General features: G+C 48.1%; 9 protein-coding genes across 9 annotated transcripts; 5 read left to right on the forward strand and 4 right to left on the reverse strand.

The window, feature by feature from the left end:
- Nucleotides 1–546: 546 nt before the first annotated feature.
- On the forward strand, nt 547–1005 carry N7473_008228 (uncharacterized protein; the record flags this gene model as incomplete). Its single annotated transcript, XM_057154168.1, has 1 exon — nt 547–1005. One exon carries the CDS (start codon nt 547–549, stop codon nt 1003–1005), a length of 459 nt encoding a protein of 152 aa, XP_057008506.1.
- Nucleotides 1006–1315: 310 nt separating this feature from the next.
- On the reverse strand, nt 1316–1983 carry N7473_008229 (uncharacterized protein; the record flags this gene model as incomplete). Its single annotated transcript, XM_057154169.1, has 3 exons — nt 1316–1423; nt 1476–1753; nt 1815–1983. 3 exons carry the CDS (start codon nt 1981–1983, stop codon nt 1316–1318), a joined length of 555 nt encoding a protein of 184 aa, XP_057008507.1.
- A 464-nt stretch (nt 1984–2447) lies between these two features.
- Nucleotides 2448–3406, forward strand: N7473_008230 (uncharacterized protein; the record flags this gene model as incomplete). The annotated part of the gene is made up of 2 exons (XM_057154170.1): nt 2448–2912; nt 2972–3406. 2 exons carry the CDS (start codon nt 2448–2450, stop codon nt 3404–3406), a joined length of 900 nt encoding a protein of 299 aa, XP_057008508.1.
- A 550-nt stretch (nt 3407–3956) lies between these two features.
- Nucleotides 3957–4981, forward strand: N7473_008231 (class I SAM-dependent methyltransferase; the record flags this gene model as incomplete). The annotated part of the gene is made up of 2 exons (XM_057154171.1): nt 3957–4197; nt 4314–4981. The coding sequence occupies 2 exons, from the start codon at nt 3957–3959 to the stop codon at nt 4979–4981; spliced, it is 909 nt and encodes a 302-aa protein (XP_057008509.1).
- A 3072-nt stretch (nt 4982–8053) lies between these two features.
- Nucleotides 8054–11014, forward strand: N7473_008232 (uncharacterized protein; the record flags this gene model as incomplete). The annotated part of the gene is made up of 6 exons (XM_057154172.1): nt 8054–8380; nt 8451–8619; nt 8664–9053; nt 9112–9824; nt 9905–9933; nt 10279–11014. The coding sequence occupies 6 exons, from the start codon at nt 8054–8056 to the stop codon at nt 11012–11014; spliced, it is 2364 nt and encodes a 787-aa protein (XP_057008510.1).
- A 158-nt stretch (nt 11015–11172) lies between these two features.
- N7473_008233 (uncharacterized protein) lies at nt 11173–12244 on the reverse strand (the record flags this gene model as incomplete). The annotated part of the gene is made up of 3 exons (XM_057154173.1): nt 11173–11707; nt 11765–12043; nt 12099–12244. The coding sequence occupies 3 exons, from the start codon at nt 12242–12244 to the stop codon at nt 11173–11175; spliced, it is 960 nt and encodes a 319-aa protein (XP_057008511.1).
- Nucleotides 12245–15192: 2948 nt separating this feature from the next.
- N7473_008234 (uncharacterized protein) lies at nt 15193–16271 on the reverse strand (the record flags this gene model as incomplete). Its single annotated transcript, XM_057154174.1, is given in 4 exon segments — nt 15193–15512; nt 15525–15619; nt 15711–16003; nt 16086–16271. 4 exon segments carry the CDS (start codon nt 16173–16175, stop codon nt 15193–15195), a joined length of 798 nt encoding a protein of 265 aa, XP_057008512.1. The 5' UTR covers nt 16176–16271.
- A 584-nt stretch (nt 16272–16855) lies between these two features.
- On the reverse strand, nt 16856–17349 carry N7473_008235 (uncharacterized protein; the record flags this gene model as incomplete). Its single annotated transcript, XM_057154175.1, has 2 exons — nt 16856–17202; nt 17262–17349. The coding sequence occupies 2 exons, from the start codon at nt 17347–17349 to the stop codon at nt 16856–16858; spliced, it is 435 nt and encodes a 144-aa protein (XP_057008513.1).
- Nucleotides 17350–20369: 3020 nt separating this feature from the next.
- N7473_008236 (uncharacterized protein) lies at nt 20370–21428 on the forward strand (the record flags this gene model as incomplete). Its single annotated transcript, XM_057154176.1, has 1 exon — nt 20370–21428. The coding sequence occupies one exon, from the start codon at nt 20370–20372 to the stop codon at nt 21426–21428; it is 1059 nt and encodes a 352-aa protein (XP_057008514.1).
- Nucleotides 21429–21457: the final 29 nt, after the last annotated feature.

A 21457-nucleotide genomic window follows, 5' to 3' on the forward strand; every position in this document is an offset into this window, starting at 1 on the left:
AGCCTTCACGGCGCATCCAAGCGGGGGTCTGAAGCGAAGGAATCTTCAGGTGGCGCTAAAATAAATCAAAGTCCGAGGGCCCGACGGATATCCGGGCCCCTTCTTGAACCATGTGGGGGCCATGTGGGGGTGCAACTCTAATCTGTAAGCGCTAAGCACTTAGCCGAAGCCCGAACAAGGATAAAAGTAAGCTTATCTCTACACTAACTATGCAGCAGGTTCCCCGTTTAGAGGTATAGAGCGGATCACGCGATATGCATTACATAGATTGCAATTAGATCCAAAACATGCGTAGCTAGCCTTCGGGTCATTCTAACAAGGATAGGTCGGTTAGAAGAGAATCGGATCTGAGTCTGAGTCCGAGTCCGCACTTTAGGTCGAAATCTGAGCTCACTTCGAGACTCAATGAAACCATTTGTTCTCTGGCGAATTTCGAAACGTATAAAGTCCCACAGGAACAGCGAGCACTAACAACATACACCTCGCCAACGACCCACTTCTTCGCCTCTCCCAAGGAAAGCATCCGTTCATCACTACATTCTAACAATGCGTTGCACTATCACCCTGCTCAGCCTCGTGAGCCTCAGCTTCAATGTCCTCCCTATCCAGGCCGCAGCGGTTCCCATCACTGGCTTGGCCCACGCTGAAAGGTCCGTCAGCCATGTCGGTCTCTCTGATATGATCGAGAAGCGCCACGAGTATACCGTGGACGATGACGAGATCGCGCTCACCAAGCGCCACGAGTATACCGTGGATGACGACGAGATCGCGCTCACTAAGCGCCACGAGTATACCGTGGACGATGACGAGATCGCGCTCACCAAGCGCCACGAGTATACCGTGGACGATGACGAGATCGCGCTCACCAAGCGCCACGAGTATACCGTGGATGACGACGAGATCGCGCTCACTAAGCGCCACGAGTATACCGTGGACGATGACGAGATCGCGCTCAATAAGCGCCACGAGTATACCGTCGATGACGACGAGGTCGTGAGCGTTTAGAGACTGCCCGACTGCGGATGATTGAAGTCCTGCACGGATCGGATCTAATATCTACGACTTGCTCTATAGGCGAGGACCGCAAATGCCCACCTTCCATCGCGCCTGGGCGTATTTTGAGCTCGCTTTTTTTCGCTGGTTTTGTTACATAGCTGTGTGCATATTCCTATATGAACAGAGTAAATCAAGCACATTGTTGGCGGAATGTCTTCTCTTCACGTATATGTATTTAGTCCTGTCTATATATCTATCCACGTTTAAAAGTAAACTGTACATGATTGTTCAATACGAGTAACACCTCTTCAACATGCGTCTACAGGTACTCATCCGGCATCGGGATCAGTGTCTCGTTTTGAGCCGCGCACATGGCCGGATGATCCTCAGGAAGAGCCTCTATGTCAACCATCCTGACGTCGGAGCACTATCGTTGATTCAGCTACAGCTTCGCGATTTGCAAGATGGACGCAACTGACATAATGTTCCACATTCCCTGTCTTAGGATCCGTCGCCTCGAAGTACATGACTCCCATCTCGCCGACTTCGGTCTGAAATGGAATCGTCACATTCACACACAGCTGCCCCGATGGCTCTATGGGCACATCCTGCAGAATGGTGTAGGAGAAGTCCTCTTTCTTTCGTGGCGCTCTATTCCGGGTATAGAGCGCCGTCACAAGATCTCCCGGATGGCCGCAGAATGAGAGGAAACTGCGGGAGCTTCGAGAGTATTGTTGAGGATTATGCATTATCTCGCCTTTTTGGTATCAGGCTCCGCTGCTGCTAGACTGGGAGATATAGAGGAGAGAGGAACATACCACAGAATGGATTATACCGATCTATCTCTGGCCGGATCTTGGGGTTTGGACCGCGGGTCATCCAGGGGAACTGGACATGGAAGCCGGCGTGCGCGGCGGATGCGAGGTTGATTTTGATGCTGATTATGCTGAGGGTCAGCAGAATGGTGATTGTGGGAAAGAAGGACATGGTGGACAGAGGTCAAGCGCAGCGCGGTGCAGAGAGGCTGAGTGAGGACAAAAAACGAATCACCTGCCCAGACGGTCTAATCGTCTGGCTAGTAGTAACTGCTCCTTTCGGTTCCACCTTCTTAGCTGAGAGAAGGAATCTTCACCATCCTATTATGCCCCATTGCCCCAAAATGGCTAGTCGCCAGCAGTCAATGAGGCCGACCCGCCCCCGCCCACGATAATGAAACGCCTCGTTCCTGACGCATCATGCACTGCAACCCTACTATATAATACCGTATTGGATGCAAGCGCTAGCAGCAGGCACACGAGACATGCTAGGTCTTACGCAGTCCTAATCTCCACTGGGAGCCGTTACCTCCCAACCGACAGCATCACCTGCGTTCAGGTTACGTGCTCCCACCCACAGCACGCCCTCTTCCTATTTTTGCTCCCTCTTCTGTTCTCTTTAACCCCCGCTTTAACATGTCCTCCTCCAGAGAAAAGCCCAGCACTTCGCAGTATGCCCCCCTTTCGCTACACGATGATGGGGAGGTTTCCAGCACATCTCTTGAGAAGCGCATCTCCGAGGACGACCACTCTGCCCCATTGTTAGAAGCCTCGGACAGTCTCCCCACGGATTCTTCATCCAAGCCCTCCCGGCTGCTCAAGCTTATACTCTACTTCTCTTTCGCCCTGGCGCTGCTTTCAGCCGTCAATGTCGCTCTCCTCCCCACCACGCTATCAAAGTACCAATCCTACACCTTCTCTGACTCTGATGTGAAAGCTCTCCCCTATGATGACGCTAGGCTGGGATTGGACCGGGTAGCAGACTTCGTGCCCCCTCCCAAGGTCTATAACCACGCTTGGCCCGAAAAAATTGTGCGGGTGAGCCGGAAGTTGAAGAATGCCGTGTGGGGTCAGGGGGTCCAGGTCTACGTTACTGTCGAGGTATGTATCCACATATGCTGTATCTACCGCTTTGTTTGCACCTGCTGACGCGAATGAAGGATTCGACAATCATGCGCTTCCCGATCCCTTCTGCCGACGTGGATACTAACGTCTGCGCGCTCTCCTGGCGGCCGCCCCCCGAGTTCTCCGTGCGTGCCAAAGATCTCATAACCAAGGGGGATGTAACAGAACTTGAAGTCTGGCAGCTTGTCGCACCTTCGGCCACCTCGGCCACCTCGGCCAATGGCCCTATCACAATGGACGAGCTCGACTATGACGCCCTAGCGTATTCGAGCCTTCCCGTGCGCGGAGAGCTGCTCGGTGTGCTAAACCTCACAGCCAAGCCGAATAGCACAACCCTGGATTTCTCCTGTCCTCAGGCGGAGAGTCTCGTGGTCGAGATAAGGTGCCAGCGCGTGGCTTGTCATGTGAGCTTTATGCAGATTGATATAGCGCCGAGATTTGGGTTTGAACTGGTGAGAAGGAGGGAATGAGCGAAATAGGATGGCCATATTGAATTTGCTAGAACCTACGTCATTGTTCACATTGGCGATGTTTTTTTTCCATTTGAATCACTTCGGTCACCAAGGTTTTGAAAGGTAATTTTCAAGTAGTCTCGTACATTCAGCGAGATCGCATAATGCATTGAATTCGACCCTTAATAATGAAGATATTGAAGCTTTCACGGGAGAATACCCGCTTGATTTCGTGAAGTTATGCCAATGGGAATATTCCGATAGAGGCCTGAAAGAGGAGGGCGACGGGGCTTTATCAAACAATATGTCATAACGCTAAACCCTAACTGCTCTAGTAAGCTTGCCTCCGTCCTTAACTCGCACACTAATCTTACAAGTTATGGGAGTGGTGCTCGCAGAAGACTCTCTATTGGAAATCTGACAGTATGAATCTGTTCTCATCCCATAGCTTTCAGTAGGCTACTACAACCACAGGCTTTAGTTCCAAGTTCCTGTCACACCCAGCTACATCAGCGGCAACCTCCACTCAGAGTCAGCGTCTAGGCTTCAACATCCGCCGAGCACAAAAATGGACACTAAACTCGATGGCGCCTCCATCGCGCGTGTTTCCCTACATGACCCCTCTCACTTTAGCATTCAGTACTCCCAAACCCTCCACCGCCTGGTCCTCCTGCAGCACTGGGACATTGCTCCTAACTCCAAGGTGGTAGAGCTAGGATGCGGGCAGGGGGACTGCACGACTGTCCTTGCCACTGCCGTGGGCGAACAGGGCAAAGTGGTGGCGGTTGATCCAGCGGAATTGGATTATGGTGCGTGCTTCCAAGTATCAATTCGTCGGCTGAGCCTGCTGTCGGGGCCACTTACTCTACTCTCTCGTATGGGGCAGCGGACAGCGACTGGTGGTTGAAGGTTCTAACTTCTGCAGGTGCCCCGTATACTCTCGGCCAAGCGCAGAGCCATATCTCTCAAGGCCCCCTGGGTGGGCGGATTACATGGGTCCAACAATCCCCTTTAGAATACCTCTCCTCTCTGTGCCCACCCTCTTCCACCGCTTCTGCCTTCTCGCCCCCCGCTCGCGAAAGTAAGGCCTTTGACGCAACAGTGCTCGCCCACTGCCTATGGTACTTCAGCGCCCCCTCGCTCATCCTTTCCACCTTCCGTGTTATCAAGCATCACAGCAAGCGTCTCTGTCTTGCTGAGTGGTCGTTAGTAGCGACACATCCTTCTGCCCAGCCTCACGTATTGGCTGCTCTTACTCAGGCAGCGCTGGAGTGCCGTCGCGAGATCAGCGACTCGAATGTCCGCACAGTGCTAGGGCCAAAGCGGCTCACCGAGCTGGCCCTGGCTGCCGGGTGGCAGCTTGAGAGTGAAACCCTCATTCAAGCTGGGGAGGGGTTGTTGGACGGGCAATGGGAAGTTTCTGCTTGTCTTTCTTCTTCTTTTGAAAGGAAAGTAGAGGAGCAGGTGAGTGATGAGAGGGAGCGGGCGGTTGTTCTTGCATTACGGGATGCGTGTGAGGCGAGCTTGGAAGGTATAAAGAAGGGTCGAAGAGGAGTGAGGGCTATGGACGTGTGGGTTGCGAATTTCATCTGACTGGGCAAACTGGGCGTGTCTTAGCCCTCTTCCATGTCCGTTCTCTTACTTGATGACGGATATCAAAGATTGAGCCAGGACACACGAACGAAGTATATCGAATTTTACCGGAATATTGTTTCAAAATCGGCTTCCACATGCTGCCTCGTACAAAGATGGTGCCTGGGAATCGTGATCATACAAGCACAGAGCTGACAAGCGGTATTTCCCCCATAGGCATCAAGTGCCATGTATCCTACGAATATGCTGAAGCATACTTCTCCTTTCTCAAAGATACACAGGATCATACATTTGTTTCATTTGAAAAATATCATGGACATCGGGAATGGAAACTCTCAAAGTCCTGAGAACATCACTTCAGTCTTACCCAGCGCTCTGAGATTTAGCTCCGTGTCGGTCCCAGTTCTCAATAGTCGGTTTGATCAATTTCGCAGGCAAGTCCGTACCTAGCTCCGCCAACGGACATTTCCAAGCATCCGCTACCAATTGATTCGGGTGATAGAGATCTAGACATCGAAGCTGCCACACTGCCTTGCCAGATGAGGCACAGGCTCAAATTCAAATCAAAAGTTCGGGCTCTATGAAAGTTCGTACAGGATTTACTTCAAACGGGGCATCCGACGAGCTGGGTGGCCTAGAGGTACCCTAGTTAGCTCTACTACTTCTAATAAAGGCTAGTATAAGGACTAGGAAGTCGGTGTATCTAGAGGAAACAGAATATCTAGTGCGAGAGATAGCTGGCTAATTCTTAACTCTCCAAGTGATTGTTATGCAATAACAATAATGTGCGCTACTATATATATTGGCTCCTGGGTCATATCCGCTGATCGCGGATATAGTGGTCTTTTTGGCCTAAGTGTATGATCATGTGACCCAGGCATGTATCGTGACAGTGATAGACTTAGACCTAGGATGTTCTGCGAAACAAAGTCGATAGGCGAACGAAACATATTCAATTCGGTTATTATAGTTTTCTAAAGGGATCCTATCTGATGACTCGATCCTTTTGACCTCGATAAGGTTTGCAGGGTTTGTCGTCTTCTTTGGCCCTGCATGAAGCAGGCCGGGGTTTTCCTGTCAGGACCAGGCCTTGTTTCTTTCCTTCGTGCTTCAGGGCCTTATAGACCCTGTTCTGTTCCCTTCTGCTTCTTCTTCTCTTAGTCGTCTTCGTCTTCATGTTCTAGATAGACCAATTTGACTCAGTCTCCCTCTCTCTCTCCGCTTCCTGTGCCAGCAGTGCCGTGGGCGCTGTTACTATCTTATTAAGAAGCTGGAATTTTCTCAGACTACGTAATATCTGTCGGATTTACGCCATGTGCATAAACCCTGGGGCGTGTGCTTGGAGGCGCACACAGGTCGATCGAATACCACGATTATGGAAGAGTGACGAAGGTGCAATAGAGGTGGGTCGGCAGCGAACAGGTTGAACAGTGGAGGGTCAACACAGTTTAATCAGAATTGCCTTGAGCTCTATTGGTGAGTGGAAAGGGTGGCAAACTTATGACATTGTCGTCAAACTTATTCAATTTTACTAGGGTAACAGGCAGTATTTATAATTTTAGGTACATTGCAGAATGTCACAGGAAAAGACTAATGAAAATCCGAAATAACATGGGGGCATACGAGAGTGTTAGGAAACTCGTTGCTTTTTCCATTTGATGCAGTAGTTGATAATCAGCATCGTATATCATGAAGCGGTGTATGGGGATACAGATTTATGCATCCGATTGCATTAGCGCGCATACGCATGCATGCGCTCGCTTATTGCAGGGATATGCACACACACACATGTTGACAATAGTCTCGCTTCGCTTAGCTTTAGGAAGATCCGGGCAAGATAACTTAGAGCTAATAACAGTTCGCGATTGCCCTTAACCGGGTTAAAAGCTGTATTCATCGAAGTTATATACTAGCCGTAAGGGTACGCTATAGAGAAGATTTTCTAGCTAATCGTACTAGTGCGCAAGCAAGCCGGTATCTTCAGCTTGAATTCTCTTCGATTCCTTAGTCTTCTACTTCACTAGCGCGAGGTTTATATTATCTAGAAGACGCTTAATAAAGCGATACGCCTACATTTTGCTGACCTAGCGTTCCGCCTGACCCGATCGCTTAAGGGTACGATTCGCCTACGCCTGTATAAGAGCAGGAGTAGGGGGGAGGTTCCAGCTAATCATCTAGCCTACCCAGTTGATTAAGGCGTTCTCCTAGTAGGCTTAAAGGGCATATCAGCGCGAAGCCCCTGTAGAAGTAGGCGATTTCGCACTTTTGATACGGCTTACAAGGGTCTCGCGAGATACGTCGAATTCACGCGCAATTTTCGAAATATTCGGTTTCTTCTGTCTCATAGCGGCTTCGAAGGCCTTAGCCATACGGTCATCGCTAAAATTGGAGGATTTAGGCATGTTGGGTAGGTGTAATAGCTGGGTGTAGGATTTAGTGAAAACATTGGTGATAGACGCGTTTTGGTGAACGGGGGGTGGCGCACCCAAATAGCGTATGGGTGGGTCGCAGCGTAGCGAAGGGCACGGATATAGTTTAATAGTGAATTGAGAACGAATGTGATTATGCAATGACTCTAATGTTGAAAATACTGTTTTCACCCCATCACGAAACAAATTTGTCGAATCGCTCATGGCGCTAAATCTGGAGGGGGCGTGCCAAATATCCAATTGGGGGCCCGAATATTTCCTTCCCTGTACTCGATAATGCTTCCTTTCTTTTGGGTTTTATGCAGCTGATCCAACACCGTACATGAAGGATGGCTTGGCAGATGTGGCAGCGGCTATGCTACAATGTGCCCGCCCCCCGATTTCAAGTCGAGGCCGACTACCATTCTCCTCTTTCATCATGAGCTGTCGCGTGTCAACCAGCTGTCCTTCAACGGATTCCGAATTTTCTGCTCCTTGAGAGGTGCTGAACACTTGACTTCGTTGGAACAAGTTGAGACCAACGAAGTTCACCGACAAACCACCTCAAATGGAGCAGAACCAAACCGATTGAACACTGAGTCTGAGTTGGTCCTCCAAGCTACCTCATATCCTGACCAACCCCCATCATACTCCGCCAGCGAAAATGTCTAATCCGAACGACTACAACGCCGGCTGGATATGCGCCATAAAGACAGAGTACGTTGCCGCGCCGGCCTTTCTCGACGAAAAGCACGAAGGACCAGAATATGTGTCCATTAATGACAATAACGATTACACACTCGGCAAGGTTGGGAAACACAATGTCGTCATCTCCGTCCTTCCCTATGGGGAGTACGGCATATCGTCTGCGACAGGCGTCGCAAAGGAAGACATGCTACACAGCTTTCCTAACGTCAGAATCGGTCTGATGGTGGGCATCGGCGGAGGTGCGCCCAGTCCAAAGCATGATATCCGTCTTGGTGACATCGTGGTGAGCGCTACTGGCACTGAGAAGGGCTGGTGTACTCCAGTACGGCTTTGGCAGTATGATACAATATCAGGAGTTCCAAGAGACAGGGGTCTTAATCCAGCCACCAAAGGTTCTGCGGGCTGCAGTGCATGGACTTAGGGCTCAATATGAGCTCGATGGTCATCAGCTTGAAGAAGCTATCAACAGCATTCTCAAGAAGAAACCAAGATTGCAACAGAATTACAAGCAGCCCGACCCAAGTAGTGACAGGCTATCGAACCGAAGTCACCCATCCTCTGAACAGAGAAGCGAGCTGTGCGGCAGTCTGCAGTCTGTAGTGATGATCCGTCAAACTTGATACCACGACGCGAACGGACCGAAAACGAGAATAATCCGGCAATTCACTACGGTCTGATTGCTTCGGCGAACCGATTGATGAAGGACGCTCTGCTTCGGGATAAACTTGCGAAGGAAAAAAATGTTCTGTGTTTTGAAATGGAAGCGGCAGGGTTGATGAACGAATTTCCCTGTCTGGTAATTCGTGGTATATGCGACTACTCGGACACACACAAGAACAAGGAGTGGCAAGGATATGCAGCAATGGCAGCTAGTGCGTTCGCAAAGGATCTTCTCTGTCGAATCGCCCCGACTATGGTTGAAGCAGAGAAGAAGATTAGCGATCAAGTTCATGAGAGTTAGTCATTCTAGAGTCTCCGCATCAAGGTGTTATCGAGTTTTAACAATACATGAAGTTCAACATGCTTTGTCCACAACTGGAGCAAACGTTGCACAGATGAAGTCCAAGTTGGACAAGGATGAAGATATCAAGGTCCTCAATTGGCTTACACCAATTTACTACGCTGCACAACAGAAATGCTTCATCGGGATGCGACAACCAGGAACTGGCCAATGGCTTCTAGACTCGGACGAGTACCAGGCTTGGTTGAAGGCGGATGAGCAGATATTGTTCTGCCCAGGTATACCCGGAACGGGGAAGACCATTATCACGGCAACTATTATCGATGATCTCTACACCAGATTTCGCGATGACACTAGCATTGCCATCGCATACCTATATTGCGACTTCCGCAGGCAACACGAACAGAAATTGGAACACTTACTCGCGAACCTGCTGAAACAGTTGGCTCAGAGGTTAACATCAATACCAGATGATGTGAAAACTCTATATAAGCAGTATAAGGACCAACCCCAACAACCATCGCTTGATGAAACCTCGAAAGTCCTAAATTCCCTCAGTACATTCTATTCGAAAGTCTTTATTGTCATCGATGCGTTGGATGAATGCCAAATAACCGATGGATGCCGTACAAGGTTTCTAACTGAGATCTTTAGCCTTCGAGCCAGACAGAGAGCAAGTATCTGTTCGACTTCGAGATTCATTTTGGAGATCCTAGAGAAATTCAAAGAATGCACGTCATTGGAGATCCGTGCTGGAGATGCGGATGTGCGAACATACCTAGCCAGCCATATGACACGACTACCATCATTTGTCCAGAGCAATCCTAATTTGCAACATGAAATCAGGCTACAATATCAAAGACTGTTGATGGAATGTACGTTTGATTCTCCTATTATTGAAGAGACTATAGAATTTAACTTAGACCTTAGGTTTCTTCTTGCTTCGCTTCATGTAGACTCCCTAGCTCGAGAGCCTACAGTTGGACTTCTCAAACGAGCGTTGCAGAAATTGCCTAGAGGATTAGACGAGACGTACAAGCAGGCAATGGAAATAATTGAGAGTCAAGGAGGAGGCTCTCGAGAATTGGCGAAAAGGGTTTTGTCTTGGCTAATCCATGCAAAGAGATTGCTCTCTACAGCCGAGCTTCAGCATGCGGTCGCAGTTGAGCCTGGACAGCTGGAACTGAATGACGAGTTCATTCCCACCAATGAGATTATAGGTTCCCTTCCCTCTGCGCAGGCTTGGTCACAATCGATACTCAGAGCGATGTCATCCGATTAGTCCACTACACGACGCAACAATACTTCGAGCAAACGCAGAAACTTTGGTTTCCAGAGGCAGAGACGAATATTACAAAAGTGTGCATTACGTACCTCTCATTCAGCGTTTTTGAGAGTGGGTTCTGTCAGACGTACGGCGAGTTTGAGGACAGGCTGAAGTCTAATAAACTTTTCGACTATGCTGCACAAAACTGGGGACATCATGCCCGCATATCATCGATTGAAGGGGATGAGTTTATTTGGGATTTTCTTAAGAGCCAGACTAAGATTTCTGCCCGCACCCAGGCCATAATGGTTGCCGAAGAAGGGGACAGGACCTATAGTGAAACACGGATGACAGGGCTCAATATCACAGCATACTTTGGACTTGGGCAATCGACGGTGGCCCTACTCAATGGGCAACACAGTCCAAGTCTCAAAGCTAGTTACGGTGCAACACCGCTATACTACGCCGCGGTAATCGGGCATCAAGTGGTGGTGAAGCTGCTGCTCGACAAGGACGCCGACCCCAACAGCAAGGAGGACGTGGGCGGCGCGACACCGCTGTATAACGCTGTGGAGAACGGGCATCAGGAGGTGGTGAAGCTGCTGCTTGACAAGGACGCCGACCCCAACACCAAGGAGGACAGGAGCAGCGCAACACCGCTACATAACGCTGTGAGAACGGGCATCTAGATCTCAACGGGGGGCTTTTCGCCCAGGAGCAGGTAATACGCCGGAGTAAAACTCAAGCAAGTCATTATTAGAGGCATCAGGATACGGGTACATAGATGTCATTGAGCTCGCCTCGATCAGGCCAATCCCAGCAGAAAAAATCACATAACACCAGCACCTCACCAAACCATAATAACAACGACCAGCGCCGCAGACAACATTGACCTACCAAGCCACCCTGGCGAAACAGGGTTCCCAGCCGATTCTTCCGCGCCACCGACGGCGCCAACCTCAAACCCAAGCGTCGCATTCCACTCAGGCTGTTTCTTCCTCATGAACAGTTGATCTGATCGTTCCTTATCGACCAGCCCGTCAAAACTCATTCGGATCTCGCCGACCATCTCCGTAGTGGAACTGGCTGCACGGAACAGACCCGACATCTCAACACTGGCTTGGTTCTCATTGAATGATCCCCGAATAGTGGGCACAGGGATCGGGTTGTCTGTCCAGTCGTACTCGACACGGGAATCAGGGGACAGGAATGCACCCTCAAAGAGTAGCGATTCTCCAGGGCCGCCATCACAGAGCCCGGACACATTGTATTTGAACTGCTGGTACCCCGGGAAGAAAGTCGTCATGTGGCCGCCGAATTTGTACCACAGTGCGGTGTCGTTGTCTGTGATGTTGAAGTACCAGGTGCTGTTGCCGTCGTAGCTATCAAAAAATCTTGTTAGTCATATCACTGGATTGTATTCAGAGGATACGCTGTACTCTGTATTTGTGGTGATTCGGTTCTCCTCGAAATCGCTATAATTAGCCGTCTGGTAGTTGTTGGAGAGGTTGTAATGCTTATCCCAGGCGTCGATGTTGAGAAAGAACGGGTTGACTGAGGGGGCTTTCGGCGCGACCTCCTGGAACCCTGCGATGGCTTTCATGGGGATCTCAAGCGTCTTGTTCTCCCACTCCTCTCGGCAGATGCGCCCAGTGTAGGGCTGAGGGGTGGGATTATACTTTGGTTCGAGATAGATCGTGAGCGTGCCATTGTAGTATCTACCCGTCACTCAATAAGCCATCTTATTGAAATGGAGGAGATAAGGGAACATACGAGCCGATCTGATCGTAATATTTGTAGTCTAGTCCGGTCACATTATCCGGGCGGAGATTGTCGTCAGGATTATAGGGGCTGAGGCGCGAGACTACCGGCTGCGCAAGGAGCAACAGCGCACCGGGAAGGAACGTTAACAACCGCATTTTGAGAGCGAAGCGCTCATCATCACGGTTGGGGGACGAGGTTATTTGAATAGAGTGCTTTGTCCAGGGAATTGTATGGATGCCAAGAGGGAATACGAGGAGTGGATACACTGCAAGCCACAAGCTTGATCGTGTTCGTCGTGTTCGGCATTTCTAGCCAGATTAGGTCGGATACTTGTTCCGCTCGTTTATCGGTGGATGGATCGTGCGTAAGATGCTTGGTTGAGGAAGTATGAATGGTGTCTTGCTTATCAACATGCCTATTGCCAAGCATTGTGACTATCTTCTGCATGAAATGCAGGTATTCCGATGCCTTCTATTTGATGATACCAGGTCGGCGCCAACCGAAACTTAATCTACGTTAGGCTTTGGTCCTTGCTGGCCTTACACTGCTTACTGTGATTTCAGAACTGACATTGAATTCTCCACGTGTATTGGCTCGGTTTACGTCTTTCGGCATGCTAGGCCAAAAGTCTAGCGATCGTCAAGAAATCTGGTCTTGAGAGGCTCATACAGTGGCGCCGCAAAAGTCTGAGACAAGCCGAAGTATCAAGTTAATTATGCTGCCGGCAAATAGTGGATGCAACACTCATAAATTATAATTATTTAGCGGTACCTGAGTACTGGGATTTTACTTCCGCGATGAGATACGGAACTGATAGTTGGTGGTTTCAAGTGGCCTCGTGGATCGGAGGTGATCAGTACCAAAAGGCATGCCTGCTATATGTGGTTTGGGAGCGCCTTGAAAAAACTGCAACAGAGTTGATCTACTGGACTGGGATGGTGCAGTGTCTATTCTAGAGGGTTTTTGTTTGTGCGCTGGCCAACTGATGAACAAGGAAGGGCATTATGGAACGAAATAGGCCAGCGGCAGAGGCCTTATTTGAATAGCTAAACAGGTTCTAATGTGATTCAACCGCGTTGAATCCCATTTACTTCCTTTCATTCCGTTTATATCCGCCTAAATGAGAACAGGAGGGCACGCTTTTCAACCCTGAAAGAAAAACTCTCAGTTGTTTCAGGATCCGGTTGGCCTGCGTACTAAGAATACTTTGGTGGCATATATTTGACAGACGAGTACCTTGCCCCGACACCAACGGGATCCCCCAAGGGAGACAGCGAGCTTGAGACCATCAAGAATCTCAGATCGGCTTGCCAAAAGGGGGATGAATGGGCCACAACGACGCCTTCATATTCGATCCAAAGAAGTATGGGCTTTACACGAGCCATCTTGGGAGGGTTGTTCTTGACGTCAAGGCTATTAGCATCATCCTAAGTGAGCAGCGTATACTGGCACATATCATAGAGAGTACTTACGGAGCAAGGATTAAGCGGTGGGAGCTTGACTTGAGGGCTAAGAGTTGGATTTCGTCGAGTAGGGAGGGAGTGACGACGATGCAGGGTGATGTCAGTCAGTTGGGACAGTTGTTGATGTTGACTAAACAAACAAGAGCGGGTATCTCAGCTGGAGGGATGTGACTCTGGCGATGCACCTCACCGGTTGTATAAAACCTATATCACGACAACACAAGAAGAATACCTAACCAGAACTCGACTAATGACTGAGTTAGGATGCGAAGCACCACAATTATTGGCACCAGTTGCGGGACACGGTGTATATATACAGTGATATGATGAGGTACGGACTAAAAAGCATATGCTATTCTACTTCGGCCTTAGTGTTAATCAAATACGCGATGGGTAAAGGAGTAAGATTAGGGTACAATAACTGGGTATGAATCTTCTTTCTATTTATCTATCCTTTCTTCTTTTTCTGGATACCTTTTCTGTATGTTCGTATCACAAGAATAGTTGGTGTGAGAATGAAGACTTACAAGCCATCGCTGAGTACGGGAATCTCTAGGGAGACTATGCGTTTGTCTACTGGCATAGCAGAGTAGGAATCACCCACACCGCGTGCTCAATTTCGCCCTCACTATGGTCTAAACGAATTTCCGAATGGATATTAGTTACTCGTTACACCAATTAGACTATACACAGTAAGTCTATCTGTTGGTGATGCTGACTGCCTCTATAGTGGGCAGCTCGTGCTATCATAAGGGAGTATTTACACTGAAGTTGGTGTCACGATTGAGGATGAACTAGGCAAAGCGTTGTATAGTGAAAAGTTCAGTTGGTGTTTGATAAAGGTTCTATTCGCCTACAACAAAAAGGCTTCCAACGCAGTAGATAGAACCTTTCTTCTTTTTCAGTTACGATCTAATAATAGACGTGAGCTACTCTATATATTGAGCCTAGGCATGTCAGCCGCCAAGGCTGGCTAAAGCGTATGATTGTGTGACCCAGGCAAGTATCGCAACATTCAACGAATTAACTAAATCTGGGGAAGAAAGAAAAGAAGGAATCTATCTACTGGTCGACGGCCTTTTTATTCATGGCTGACACCTCCCGTTCGGAACTTCGACTTTGTACATGCATTTGCCATTCCAACAACGCGGTATTTGGAGAATATCGTAGTGTTTAGGGCCAACCGGAGCTTCTTAAAAGCGAATTTGGTTGTTGTACTTCATGATTGGTTCTGGAATTACGAGTACATAATTTAACACAAGCACAAACCTTCCTATATATTCCTTCAGATCGCTGAGAGTCATAATGACCAAAGCTCCGGTGGTCCAAAGCCTCCAGCGTGAAGCAAAATTGACTTCGACAGCAAGACAAGCCCAGAAAAAGTGTCGCATGAGAGTAGGAGAGACAAGATCGTTCTGGAACTCTTCAAATCATGCACGGTGATTGATTGTAAAGATGTTTTCGTTATCATCACCGTCAGTCTTCTGCAATCTACCCTTGTGCGTCTTCAATTTACCCTTTTCGGCGTCAAAAATTGGGTTGATCCACATTATTTCAGCATTTTTGTTTTCAGTTCCAGTCCTGAAAATGCTTTGTGTAGCAGCTAATTTTATCTTAGCTTAAATTTATAATGCACAAATTCAAAGCGAAGCTTGACTCACCAATGCCTGTAAGATGATTATTGATATAAACATTTTCCCAATGATCTTTGGTGCTTGGTAAACTTCATGCATGATACTGAGATGTGGGTGTGATTTTGTGATGTCATTCCACCAATTCCATGCCTCACGGTGAAGTTGGCTATGTGCATATGCGTGTACATCTTCCAAGGTTCGAAAGTAGGTCGCAAACATCAGTTGATTTGCCGTTGAACGCTCGCCAATTCCTAGCCAGGAGGTTGCGCCGAGATCTATATTGTGAAAAGTGCTTAGTCTGACAGACCACACAGAAAGGAGGATATCTATAGTCTAACAGTTGTATTGCAGTGCATTGTTTGCCAGCTGAGCCTGCATTCGATTCATATAGTCCCCCAACACTTGGAAGCCGGGACCGAATATCCCCATCGGACTGTTGAGCGTGGGAGATAGTAAGACTGGATAATTCTGAATGCCAGAGAGCATGACACCACACTGGATTAGTGGAAGGAGCTTATACTTACTGGTTTGAGCGTGCGGCCAGTATAATCAACGTGACATTTTGATCAGCAGCCTGTCCTGAGAACACCCCACTCCGGTCAGGGAGTAATGCCGTGAATTTGCCAGCAATAACGCCGGCCATTTGAGGGTTTTCGATGAAGCCAAGTGTCATTAAACTGGTCTTGACAAATAGGAATAATAACATCAGAAATGGTGGTAGAACCGTGTACGAGCTCTGAAAAACTAAGGTAATGAGACCTTGAAGAACAGCTCCCAAGAGTAGCCATGTTTTCAAGGTAAAGTTGTCACGGAGTAACTAAAGCTTTGTTAGATCTGGGTTTATAACGATATAAAGAACCTCCATCTTGTTAATCCGAGCGTAGATGGGCGGCACAGACGTTACTTTGCAGATCCCATTTAGTCCGTATTCTTTCGGTTGATGGGGCAAGAAGCGGTTCCAAATTCGTCATGGGCCGCTTTGCAGTCATTTTGAACTATAGGTCGAATCTCAAGGGTGGTTATTTGAGCAAGTGCTCAGAAAAATGAAGGCCTTGTGGAAGGGATAAACGGGCAAAGAGGATGATCATAAGAGGGCGAAGCGCGGAAGACAGGCAGGGTCTGGGGCGATGACCTTTATAAACCTGTCGTGAAAAAGTGGAGAGGTTTATTACCATAACCCGCGCCCAGTCCCTATATGTTTTGTATGTAATGTGCGGGTAACCCCTCGACATCGGTATTGTCACTTGAATACTGGGTTACACCCTCATGGGACAGCTCACTCAACCTGCCCCTCTTTCCCATTCGTTTTGGATGTTTTCCTTCTTCAATCAGTCACTCTTTTCTGATGATTCCGGTAGTTCTCATTCGTCCAAATGCATACTAGTCAGCACCGATTCTGCTCGCTTTGACAAAACCTTTCAGGGGCATTCGCTTCGGAATCGGACGATCAACATTTGCCTATTTGCATAGCCATCATCTTAGGGGTCCGAGACATATTTAATGTGATATAGGTTTCAGTTCATCTGTACGCATAGTATATAGCCTTAAGGCCTACATAACTTAATCACCTAAGCTAAGCTTGTGTTTATTAACAAATCATCTACCTGAAGGCCAAAAATAATTCGATCATTGTACTATCTCTCTCTCTCACACACACACACACACACATTCAATAAAGCCACACGCCATCTTGTTCTAGCTTTCCCTCAGCCTCGATCTTCACCATACAAGCTTTGATCCGCTGCACAACATGCTCAGCATACCCTGGTCCTATTGGCGGCTTGGGCACCGTCATATCCATCTTTAACCAAGGTACAGAACTGAACTCTAGACAGGATTGACGCATCTTGTCGATGTCTTCATCGCTGTAAAGAGCCCCTGCAAAGATAGCCACAGGCGGCTTGGAATAGTCCATGGTACCTTGATCGGACTCTTCAGCAATTGGGGGGGCAAGCCCTTGCAGCAAGAGGGGTATTTCGACGGCACCGGAGGTGCTGCTTGTGACGTTGTGTACAACTGGCAATGGTATTAGCCTCAACTCCTTAATCAATTACTGATTATACTTGATTACCCACTTTCGTACTCAGGTAAGTAAAGGGGTTTGACAGCGTTGAAAACCTGCGGGTTGGTGCTGCCACACGTAATGACTGGCAAAGGTGACATTGTGGGTGAGATCAATTTATGATTGCAAGAACTTGCTCTGAAATAAAGAAAGGCTTCTTTAGACACAGGTATTTATAACAGTGAGTGAGCGAAACACAAATGATCGTCACTGCAGCTTCTATTGGCTGGCCGAATCGATTTCCTAAACGGGACGAAGCTGAAACTTTGCTGACACAATATTATTTCGACCCCTCCTAAGGCCCCCTCTCGAACGCAAGTTTAACCCACCATGGTGGCCAGGATTAATTCAGAACGGCCGAGCCAAAGAGAATGCCAAACACCGGTCAATATAGCCGAAGTTGCTATTCTTGTCGACAGCGACGTTGCAAGGTAAGGAGGCTCTGAAATATGCGTGTAGAGTGTCAACTGATCAATCGGGTTCCAGTGTGACCTTGCAAGTCCTTCATGTGGTCAATGTCTACGAGCAAAAATCTCCTGTTCGGGCTATCGAGATGAGGTTAGCATGCGCTTCCGCATTATAAACAATTCGTCGTTTCAACAAAGCACGAGACACCATCGTCGGAAAATGCGCTACAACGACCCCCCAATAACCAAAGCGGACTCGGCCAAAAATAGCGAAATATCCTCTGCCCAGATATTATACGAGCCCTCCCAAGTGTGGAATAGCCATGTGATCCCTTTGGTCCTAGACAGGTTCTCCATCGAGCTCGTGGATACAATTAAAGACAGTAGCATGTTCGCTACCATTCCTCGCATCATATCCACCTCGCAAGAAGGCTCTCCAGTCTACGCAGTCTGTGATGCTATTGCATGTGCATATCTATCTAGTACAACGGGGACGACAGCTGCGATGGTCAACAGAACTCGAGCGTATGCAACCGCCTTAAGGACCGTCAATACAGCGCTAGACGATTCTGTTCAATGCAAGAATGACAGCACATTGTTAGCGGTTTGGATGTTCGTGGTGTACGAGGTAGGAGCTATTTATCAGTGGAAATTTTAAGGACAAGAGAGCTGATTGACCCAACGTTCTTATCGAATCCTCACCTTACATCTATCGCAGGATCAGAGGAGGGAGATCGCCACTGTCGAGGCATGGCCACTTTGATTAACCTCCGGGGATCGGAACAATTCTCTAGAGAGGATGGGCGAAATCTTGTCTGGTTTGTCTGTCATTGCACTGTACGACCCTTGAACCCTGATCTTATGGTGTATGTCTCTAACAACACTAGCAAGCCAAAGCACTCGTTGCCGGCCGAGAATCCCCCATGGAAGTGCTGAGCTGGATCCACGAACTCTGCCAAAATGCGAAGCTCTCCGATTATACCCTAGTTCAAGCATGTACCTTTGCCTACCACTGCACTCATCTTCTCGGTCAGATTCGAAAGATATTAACTGATAATTCGTATCTGGTGTTGGCCACTTACTTATCTACATTTCAACAGATGGATGACATAGAGAACATTTGGTGTTCCTCATATGATTTAGTACAGCCTTCAATATGGTCTATTGGAGTTCATGCATATCAAGGGAATTTTCAAATGCATCTCTCGGCGACCGTTTTAAACCTCCTTACTCGTGCCTGCGAATCTGGTTGCTCACAACAGCGGCATACTCAATTCACCGCAATGCAAGAACGTTGCATTACAACTTTTCGCGCCACGGCTACAAAGATATTACGCATGCAGGGCATGTCACAAAGTACTAGTCACTTACCTAGTGACAAATTCAGTCTCGGATGGGCGGATGCAGTTATGGTTTACGGATCGTTGAGGACCATCACAATATCTCCTATCTCATTAGGCTGGCAGAGGAATGCGGCGAATCGGATTTGTGCAATAATCAAGGAACGACTTGGTTTTCAATTTTTGCTGTAATTAAATAACTTCCTTGTTCTTCAATCTTATGTCATTTCTGCTTCATAACAAGACAGATTCACAACCCAAATGTACATTCACGGCCCAGCCAGTGGTGAGAGCGTACGTGAGACTCTATTATTACTACAATCAGGCAGTTTATATTAGCAGGTCTAGTTACCGTAGCTATCGCGAAGAGGAGTTTGAAACTGCCCACTTGCTCAGTTTGGATTCAGGAATACATCGACTGGAAAAACATTCTCCGCCAGCAGATAACATTCCACTCAGTAATCTTGAAATTTCCCGCTAAGGAAGTTTAAAATGACCGATACCCCAATTGAGATATCATTAATTTTAACTGACAAATCAATGATCGCTTACACAGGGCATCGGAGACTTAGGCGCTGCCAGGCTGTCATCCATGATCATGTGATGCTCCAATTCACTCTGAGCGGACAATCCCTCCGGGGCTCTGCTGTGACTTATAAGGTGCGGCGACATATACTGTGGACACCGATCTCAACTACAACCGTTGATCTTTATTCAAGTATTAGATCCTCATCTCAACGTTCTAGGAATAATGAATTTTCTTCGATGGCTTACATTTGAGCGCCCGCGAAAAGGACCAGCATGTGAAACAGTACCGACTGACATGATTATGCCAGTCTACTATTTTGATGACACGCCACTTTTACGCAACAGCGTCCAGTGCTGGGCACTTCGGTTCAACGATATACTCGATCCAGATATGTTGCAGAGGTCTTTATCGCTGCTTATCGAGCGGGAGGGATGGCGTAAGCTCGGGGGACGCATTCGTTTAAATGTAGGCATCGATCGCGAAACTTGCACTCACTGATATGGATTTTCTAACGACGCTACTTCTGAAAGGCAGAGCATAAGTTGGAGATTCACGTTCCCCAGTCCTTCACTGCGGATAGATCTGCTGTCAATTTTAATCATGAAAAGTTTCACATCAGCATCAATAAACACCCACTAGCTTCCAGGCTGCCTGCGCCCACCGATGACGTTCCGTCACTGCAAGATGGCTCTTCGGTGTTTAGAAAACTCTGGGTGCCACCGAATGCACCAGTCTGTCTGGATGACTACCTTACTTCTGATCTCCCACAATTGACTCTGAATGTCGTGTCATTTACTGACGCGACGCTTGTATCGCTTTGTTGGCCTCATATTGCAGCAGATGCAATGAGCTTGCGTGACGTTGCTAAAGCGTGGAGCCTTGTGCTTGCTGGGCGACAGTCAGAAATCCCGCCGATGCTGTCTTCTGGCGATGATCCGATGGCTCCTGCCGGCAACAACCCTCTCTTCCTAGATACCCACGTCCTTGAAGAACAACAAGTCAAGGGATGGTGGCTGCTTCTCTGGGGACTTCGCTTTGTGTTTGATCTACTCTGGTGGCGGAAGATGGAGACTCGAACCGCCTTCCTACCTTGGAAGGTTGTGAACCAACTGCGGAGCAATATATTAGCTTCACTTGCAGAGAAAGCCGAGAAAAAAATTGCCACTGAAGTTACTGAAGAGCAGGCGCCTTTTATAAGTGAGGGAGATGTAGTGACGGCATGGATGTCATTGATCGTGGCCTCATCTCTTCTGCCCTCAAAGTCGTCACGGACTGTTGGCATCAGCAATGCGTTTGATCTTCGACCTCGCCTGCCATCCATATTTCCGGCCAAAGAAAATCAAGGTAGTTATGTGCAGAATGCTGTCTTTCCGTGCTGGACAAATATACCGGCTTGTGACCTCATCGGAAAGTCGGATGCTCTTGGGGTTGCGGCCCTCAAGATCCGTCATAGCATCAAGAAACAAACCACCGAACCCCAAATTCATGCATTGGCACGCCTAACTCGAATCTCACTGGAACAGACACACTTGCCACCAATGTTTGGCGATACAAGTTCTTTCTTGATTACGGCGTCGAATTGGTCAAAAGCTCGCCTCTTTGAGGTGGTTGATTTTGGCCCTGCAGTTCAAATCGCACAATGTACTTCAAAATATCAGGGGTCTACTTTGGCTATGAAGAAGAAAAGTATTGGGGGCAATACAGGATCGGGCTGTCAAGCAGTTAAGAGTAATCCGGTGTACTACTGCGTTGACAATGTAAGCCCAAACAACATGTTGGCTAGAAATGCATTCTTTTTGGCAGGCACACCGAATGGCGACTACTGGGTCAATGGATGCTTTCCGAATGCTGTGTGGAAGGCGATGGAGGGAGTACTCCGTGACAACTTGTTGACTTCGGGGTGAGAGGTTGGGAGAACGGGCTGCTCGGGTTT

Source organism: Penicillium subrubescens (assembly GCF_028828155.1).
Source record: "Penicillium subrubescens strain IBT 31985 chromosome Unknown utg000005l_segment0_segment0, whole genome shotgun sequence".
In the NCBI taxonomy this organism is placed as follows: Eukaryota; Fungi; Ascomycota; class Eurotiomycetes; order Eurotiales; family Aspergillaceae; genus Penicillium; species Penicillium subrubescens.